The sequence below is a fragment of the Alosa pseudoharengus genome, unplaced genomic scaffold (assembly GCF_046254945.1).
Source record: "Alosa pseudoharengus isolate Yale_2024_CS ecotype anadromous, Long Island Sound unplaced genomic scaffold, YU_APseudo_1.1 YU_APseudo_1.1_scf_18, whole genome shotgun sequence".
Taxonomy (NCBI): Eukaryota; Metazoa; Chordata; class Actinopteri; order Clupeiformes; family Clupeidae; genus Alosa; species Alosa pseudoharengus.
This window is the reverse complement of record NW_027468650.1, coordinates 17,658,175-17,666,368: the sequence shown is the minus strand read 5'-3', so window position 1 is coordinate 17,666,368 and position 8,194 is coordinate 17,658,175. Positions and strand designations below refer to the sequence as shown.

At 49.5% G+C, this 8,194-nt stretch overlaps 1 protein-coding gene across 1 annotated transcript in view; it reads left to right on the top strand.

Moving 5' to 3' along the window:
- The first annotated feature begins 1,550 nt into the window (after positions 1-1,550).
- Positions 1,551-8,194, top strand: part of LOC143131472 (uncharacterized) — a 24,255-nt gene continuing 17,611 nt past the window's right edge. The window contains exons 1-10 of the mRNA XM_076291125.1: positions 1,551-1,722; positions 2,434-2,580; positions 3,628-3,792; positions 4,176-4,327; positions 5,141-5,309; positions 5,485-5,593; positions 6,089-6,234; positions 6,568-6,693; positions 7,055-7,234; positions 7,768-7,992. Of these exons, the coding sequence (XP_076147240.1) occupies positions 1,551-1,722; positions 2,434-2,580; positions 3,628-3,792; positions 4,176-4,327; positions 5,141-5,309; positions 5,485-5,593; positions 6,089-6,234; positions 6,568-6,693; positions 7,055-7,234; positions 7,768-7,992 (1,591 nt within the window). The remainder of the gene's footprint in view (positions 1,723-2,433; positions 2,581-3,627; positions 3,793-4,175; positions 4,328-5,140; positions 5,310-5,484; positions 5,594-6,088; positions 6,235-6,567; positions 6,694-7,054; positions 7,235-7,767; positions 7,993-8,194) is intronic.

Genomic DNA, 8,194 nt, shown 5'->3' with positions numbered 1-8,194 from the left:
GATCTTTTCAAATCATGTTTATGAGTTATCACACACATCTAACATACAGCTAGCTCTAAGCAGCATAAATCCTTATTTGCACAGCCTGGAGCTCAGCACATCTCTCCATTCCATTACGTAGAGCACTAAGGGAGTTGGCTCCTGCGTCAGATTCCATTCCGTACAGCACGCTTGTTTGTTTGTTTGTTTGTTTGTTTGTTTGTTTGTAGGGATGTTCTGTGCCCTGCCGGGTCAATCGGAACCTACTGGGCCATGTCAGGAGGGGTTCCACTGTTCCCCCGGTTCCAGCAGCCCAAACGGAACTGGAGTCACCATGGTACTTCAGCCCTTTTCTCCGGCAAACCACTCAGAGTCCAGTGTCAGGGACATGCCCTTTTTTTGTGGTCTGCCAGTTATCCAAAAAAAAAAATTGGACAGGACAAACCTGACCCTGATGTGCCATGGCTCGTCTTATAGAGCTTATGATATGCTAAATTACCTAGACGATCATGTATATTTCTCCCAAAAATATATTAAATGACATCATTGATGTTACAGTCTGATATAATTGTTGTAATTGTCGATGGTTGTGATGACCCATTCTGCAGCCATAGGAGCCATTTAATGACCTCAAATGATCACATTTCTCTCTGACATTTTCTTTATGGCTCCTCTCTGGTAAGAAAGCCAGCCTGCCTCTCCAGGGCCTCACTAATAAACTCTGTTTATTTTCTCATCCAAACCCCCACCTCAATACTGGTGTTTCCTGGCCGCAGGCAGAGTCGGAAAAACGTGTTATCTGCCCCGTTGGATTCTACTGCCCCGCTGCCACGCCTCAGCCTGTCCCCTGCCCACCGGGCACCTTCTCCAGCACCCCGGGGCTCACATGGGCACAGCAGTGTCAACCTTGCCCTGGAGGCCGGTGGTGTGGCAGTGCGGGCATGACCAGGCTCTCTGAAGCTGAGCCCTGCGAGGGCGGGTATGTGTGCGTGTGTGCGTGTGTGTGTGTGCGTGTGTGTGTGTGCATGTGTGTGTGCACGTGTGTGTGTGCGCGTGTGTGTGCGTGTGTGTGTGTGTGCATGTGTGTGTGTGTGTGTGTGTGTGTGCGTGTGTGTGTGCGTGCATGTGTGTGTGCACGTGTGTGTGTGTGTGTGCGTGTGTGCGTGCAAGCAAGAGATCTCACACTCCCTTGAAGCACTTAGTATTTGGGCTTGGCAGTAGAGATTCCTGTGTGATTGCTGCATCTGTAAGTCTCAGGGTACCTGAGCTCAGGTAGCTTCATATATTCACCATGTCCTGCCAGAGTACATACATATGCGTGTGTGTGTGTGTGTGTGTGTGTCTGTGTGTGTGTCTGTGCTCAGGTAGCTTCATATTGTCACCAGCTCCTGCCAGAGTAAATAGCACATTAGTGTGTCTGCTCATTAGAGTCATAACTCATAAACCACATATTCCTGAAGGCCTCCACGGCAGCAGTTAACTATTTTTCTGGAAAATTAAAACGTTTGTGTCTCTCTTCCAGATACGTGTGTGTGGGTGGGAGCATGAGCCCTCGCCCTGACGATGGGATTATGGGATACCTGTGTCCTCCTGGGCATAGCTGTCCAGTGGGTTCGGCACAGGAGGTGCCCTGCGAGGCGGGCACGTACAGCTCCAGCCCGGGCGCTGCCAACTGCAGCCTGTGCCCGGCTGGCACCGCGTGCCTGGCCAGGGGAATGCTGGAACCCGTCCTGTGCCCGCTGGGTGAGTTATGCCATCTCCTCTCTCTCTCTCGCTCACTGTGGAGAGCGAAAAGCCTCTCAGTCACGCCCACCGCCTCCAGATCACAGTTCAGGATTTAAAAGTGGATTTGTGTCTAGTTTTGCCAGTGAGCCTCTCCACCCAAACAATCTGGCTCTATGGTGGCGCACATGTTTAATTACAGATTAAAGTCTTTATGAGGCTTTTCATCCTGTATCTAATCTGTAATTAAAAGAGCTGTTGCCTTGATTGGCTTGAGAAAAGCTCCACCAAGCCAAGATTGAAAAACGTGTTGATTTTGTCCCTGAAGGGGCTGAGTGTGTTGACTCTCTCCCTGTAGTGTGTGTGTGTGTGTGTGTGTGTGTGTGTGTGTGTTACTGATGAGGCCTTGGCCTGCATATTACACCCCCTATTCGCCTTAATTATGTCGGACAACACCAGACTTATGAGCCTGTGTGTGCTGGACAAACACTGGTTTCTTGCTGCGCTGTTGACCTTTCACATCATTATTGCTGCCACTGTAGCTGGCTGGTGTGCACACACAGATGGTGTGTGTCTGTGAGTGTGTGTGTGTGTGTGTGTGTGTGTGTGTGTGTGTGTGTGTGTGTGTGTGTGTGTGTGTGTGTGTGTGTGTGTGTGTGTGTGTGTGTGTGTGTCTGCTCATATGAGTTCCTCTGTCTGATGCCTGGGTCTCTACCCCTGTGTGATGCCCAGGTCATTTCTGCCCCATTGGCACGGCTCTGCCCCTGCCCTGCCCTGCGGGCACTCTGGGGCAAATGCCTGGTGCCCTGTCCCAGGCCAGCTGTTCCCCCTGCCCCACTGGACACTACTGCAGCTCCCCTGGATCCTCCCAACCTCAAGGTTAGTCTCCCTTCTCAAGGTCAGTTTCCTAGCCTCAAGGTCCATCTCCTAGTCTCAATGTCAGTCTCCCATCTCAAGGTCAGTCTCACATCTCACAGAAAAGCCATTGTAAGCATCATTGGACTTGCCACCTCTGCTGTCATTTCATATAAATGAGGAATGTTACACATATCTTCTGACAGCTTTAGTAATGGAACATAGCTTATATAACTTAACTCTGATCTATATCATATACACTAAATAACTAAAGTCATATACATAAATCACTGCTAATCATATAGATAACTACATGTGCATACATCATTCATATCTAATCCATATAACTAAAATTATATATATCACTCACATATATATATCATTCACTGATCCATATCATATAAATATGCGTTATGATTATGATTCCCTATTGTGTAAATAACTAAATGTATATAAATCACTCACTGCTGATCCATATCTTATATATCACTGAAGTAGCACAGCAGTCCTGTAAAGGCTGCTGGAACAGCAGATGTGTGGGTCGACCACACCGGTACAGTAGCTGTAGGCAGCAGCGCTATAAATTGTAGCCTGAACACGCAGTAGATTTCTCATCGCCAACAAGCCCATTAGAAATGCAGGGTAAACCTGTCTTGTTTACAAAGGCCATGCGCAATAATTTATGTTGTACCACCGCAGGCCATGCAGCCGGCTCTGCTCATCATTCCCCTCTATTTCACAGCATATCAATAATTCAGGCCCCACACAATCTCTGTCTCCTTCTCTGGCTTACCGGGAATTGGATTTCTGTCCCATTAAACTGCTAGCCATCAAAACGTTGACTGGAAACAAAGCTCTCCTTTGCAGTGATTTACCGTACCTCACAAACATAAAGATGTCAGGATGAATACAGCGCTTCTGAACATCTTATGTCTCTAACATGTTTAAAAAGTGCTTATTAAGGCCAGTGTCAGCAGGGCTCATGAACACCTCAGGGTTAGAGCATTTCATGTTTATAACATGTTTATATAGTGTTATCGCATGCTTATTAAGGGCTTCTCCCCCCTGCAGGCATGTGTGAGCAGGGCTTCTTCTGTCAGGGTGGAGCCAGCAGGCCAGCACCCCAGCCCTCGGCTGAGACGCCCCAGAACGGACCGTGCCCAGCGGGGCACTACTGCCCCCGTGGCACCCTCTCACCTGTGCCCTGCCCCACTGGCTCCGTCCGCAACCTCACCGGTCAGTGACCAGCACACATGTTTTACAGCAACAATACTTCCACCTTTAAAGATATGTTTTTTTACAGGGATTGTATGAGAGGAACTGAGGAAGAGAGGCAGAGAGTGAGAGACAAAGACAAATTAGAGAGAAATGGTGGGGGGCAGAGATTTAGAGAAGGGACAGTTAGCACGGTTTGAGAATATGCGGAGATATGCAATTCTGTTTTAAATGGTCCATTATAACTTGTGAAGACAGAGCATGGGTTGTTTCCATTGGGAATCTGACAGACCATGGGATGTTTCCAATTGGGAACTGATTTTATTAGAGCAGTGTTTCTGTGTTGCCCTGGTGATGCCCGAGTGATACCCCTATGATACCCCTGTGTTGCCCTGCATCCTCAGGCGGTGTGTCTGTGGAGAGCTGCTTCTTCTGCCCCGGTGGGTATTACTGTGATGGGGAGGGTCTGGACTCCCCCAGCGGAGCCTGTGATGCAGGGTTCTACTGCCCCTCTGACTCTGCCCCCACCACCCCCCACACCTTCATCTGCACCAAGGTCAGCTGTCCGCAGCTGGACTTCATCTCTCTCTTGACCTCTTCCTCTTCATCTCTCTTCCTCTCCATCTCTCTCTTTCTGCTCCTCCTCCAGTTCTACCTTCATTCATCCATCCATCATCTATCATTCTCTCAATTTCTGTCCTTCTAAACTATCATCCTTTTCACCCCCCCCGCCTCTCATTTTGTCTTCATACCCTTTCTTCTCTGGCATGCCATTCATCCTTCCTTTGTTTCTCATCCATCCTCTTGTCATCCTCATCACTCTCTCCCCAGTCTCTCCTCTCCTCCTCTCTTATTTGTCGTTTCCACATCTGCCTCCTCCTGTGTCTGTCTGGCCTCTTCCATTGGGCTGTGCTGCATGCTCTACCCCATCCTGGGTTTCAGCTGTGAAGGTTAATGGTGCCTAATGACCCCACTACAAGTCTCTTTTTCTCTCCTCACCTACGGCCTCTCTGTTAATCACACCACTCATATGAAGTCCTCTCTCTCTCTCTCTCTCTCTTTCACTCTCTCTCTCTCACTCTCTCTTTCTCTCTTTTACTCTCTCTCCAGGATCAATACACTTCCCTCTTTTTATATGTCTATTTATCCCTTTCTACCAGATTCTCTCCATCTCTCTCTCTTCAAGCCCTATATAACACATAATGCTTTATTGACTAAAGTCAGAACCTTTCAGAATCAGGGCCAAGCGCTTTCTCATTCTCTCTTTCTCTTTCTCTCTCTCTCTCTCTCTCTCTCTCTCTCTCTCTCCCTCCCTCTCTTGTTCTCCCCTCCTCTCTGATTTCCCTCTATCTGTTGCCTCTTCCTGTAGGGTCACTTTTGTCCACGGGGCTCCCCGATGCCCCTGCCCTGTCCGACTGGTCAGTACCAGCCCAACATCGGCTCGGACTCCTGCATCCCCTGCCGCCCTGGCTTCTACTGCGAGGAGGCTGTGGTGGGGGACCCTCTACCCTGTCCGCCACACACATTCTGCCCTGCTGGTACACATACACACACGCGCGCACACACACACACACACACACACACACACCCTCTGCCCCACCAGTACACACACAACTACGCTACACACACCCACACACACACACATACACACACATATGAGTGGTTAAAGCACCTCCACACACTGTGCCTGAGTGTGTGTCGCGTGTGTTACAGCCACCATGGTGCCCCAGCCGTGTCCCGACGGCACCTTCACACACCCACACCAGGGGGGTCTGAGGGACGAGAGGGAGTGTCTGCCCTGCCCTCCGGGGAAATACTGCAGGTACACACACACACACACACACACACACACACACACACACACACACATATACCAGGATGTTCTCACCTCCGTAATCTCTAAGTTTGCACACTGGATGTCCAGCCCAGGCATAGCTGCCTCAGCTGTGGCTACATCACAAACAGACTGATGCAGGCAGTGCTAAACTGATATGGGACAAAATACTGTAGCATTTCATTTGTGTATTTTTTCCAGATTTGCTCCCTGAAAAGCCATTTGTTTGAGGTGAGCGCTGGTAGGAGAGCACTGATAGAGAGCTGGAGGATAAGTGTAGTCATACATTTAGATCAGAGGACCAGCAGGCAGGAAGATGAGTAATAGCTACTAAAATCCTGCTGAATCTTAAACGGCCGTGGCTTGTATAAAAATAAACACATTCATCGCAGCATAGCAATGTGGTGTGTGTGTGTGTGTGTGTGTGTGTGTGTGTGTGTGTGTGTGTATGTGTGTGTGTGTGTGTGTGCGCTCCTGCTGCAGGGCAGGCCAGATTAAAGGTGTGTGTGCAGCGGGGTACGTGTGTGTGTCCAGCAGCTCGGACTTCTCCCCTCAGGGCCATGTCCTGGCCCAGGCCAACAGGAGTGTGTGTAAGTGGGGCGTGCAGTGTGCCGGACCATGCCCAGCAGGTAACATACCTCCAGGCTCACACACACACACACACACACACACACACACACACATGCACACACACAGACGCACACACGCACGCACGCACAAACATTTACCGTGTGTATAGTGTGTGTGTGTGTGGTGTCCAGTGAAGTGTGTGTGGTGTGTGTGTGTGTAGTATCCAGCGAGGTGTGTGTGTTTGTTTGTGGTGTGTGTGTACAGTAGTGTGTGTGTGTAGTGTATGTGTGTGTAGTGTCCAGTGAGGTGTGTGTGTGTGTGTGTGTGTGTACTGTGTGTGTGTGTGTGTAGTGCTAGCAGTGAGGTGTGTGTGTGTGTGTGTGTGCTGGCAGGTTTTTTCTGTGCGGAGGGCACTGAGCATGCCCAGCCCTGCCCAGCAAACACGGTTCGCAGCTCCCCTGGCGCCAGCAGCCTCAGCGACTGCCTGCCGTGCCCACCCGCACACTGGTGCAAAGAGGGTAAACAAACCAACAAGTAAACAACACAAACAAAGCTTAGCCCAGGGCGGGTTGAGTCACCTGTATGTGAGCAATGCATTCTGGGAAGTATTAAGTATCAGTCATATCAACTATACTAGCTACAGGTTCAAATTGAACCCTCAGTTCACTTATGCCACCCTAACACTGCATAAAGCATGCTATGGTAGAGTATATGATATGATTATCTGACCTATAATAGATACAGTACTATATCTATGACATTTCATCCCAACATATCAGTAATTTGCCACTGCTCTTGAGTGAGGAACATTCCCTTAAGCAAAAGAACAGGGAGCCTTCTGACATCATGTTGACCTCTGACCTGTGTGACCTCCGTCAGGTGACCCAGTCCTGCACGACTGTCCCGAAGGGCACTACTGTGACGGCATTGCGGACTCTGAGTCTGGGAGCCGACCAGGTCCCAGGAAGTGTCCCGCCTTCACCTACAGAGACACCCCGGGGGCGGGAGGGAAAGGGGACTGCCACCCCTGCCCTCCCGGGACATTCTGCAACTCCACCGGTCAGCCACTAGGGGGCCGCAGGGGGGCAGGTTCATGTTTGCTCAAACATTAGGACTAGTGCAGTGCTCGCACTCACTTGGGCCCTTAGCCAAAGTCTGAGAGATATGCGAATAACACACACACACACACACACACACACACACACAGACACACACACTCATTAATAGTCTTGAAGGTCAATGTAAAAAGACATAAGGATAACATACAGTAGACATGTGTTTTTGTGAAGTATGTCTAGAATGTGATATTACCCTGCTTTAAACATGAATTCATATCAAATTAGGAGGAGACAGCTTAGACAGTTTAGACGTCAGGCGTCACAAAAGTGATAGTACAGAGGTTTTTACAACGTGTGTAAGTTGTAATGTTCAGATTGTGTGTAAAGTGCTCAGCTCTGCTGTGTAAAGTGAGAGTACTGATGTTTACACTGTGTGTAAAGTTGTGATATTTAGACGGTGTGTAAAGTCCTGAGCTCTGATGATTAGACAGTATAAAATGCTAACTAAGTGCTGAAGTTCTTGTCCGTTCCCAGGTCTTACTGATTACTTGGGGTCTCCCTGCCCTCCTGGGTTCTGGTGCAGCGGGTCCGGTCAGCCGGTTCTGTGTCCCGGGGGCACGTTCAGGACCCTGCCAGGAGCCGCTGATGCCAACCAATGTGCCCCCTGCATCCCTGGCACCTACTGCCCAGACCCCCGGGCCACCGGGATGCCCAACACAGCGGGAATCCCCTGCCGAGCATCCTACCAGTGCCCAGAAGGTGGGTTAGCACGGTGCAGTTCTGCACTGGGGTCCATTTCCCAAAAGCATAGCTGCTAACTATGATAGCAACTACCTTGGTAGTGTCACTGCCAAATGTGAGTCGGTAGATTTGAGTTGTGCATGCACAAACGCTTAAGCGTCATATTGTCACATATCATGTTTTTTAATTTTGGAAAATTAAAAAGTAAGAGCATATTTGG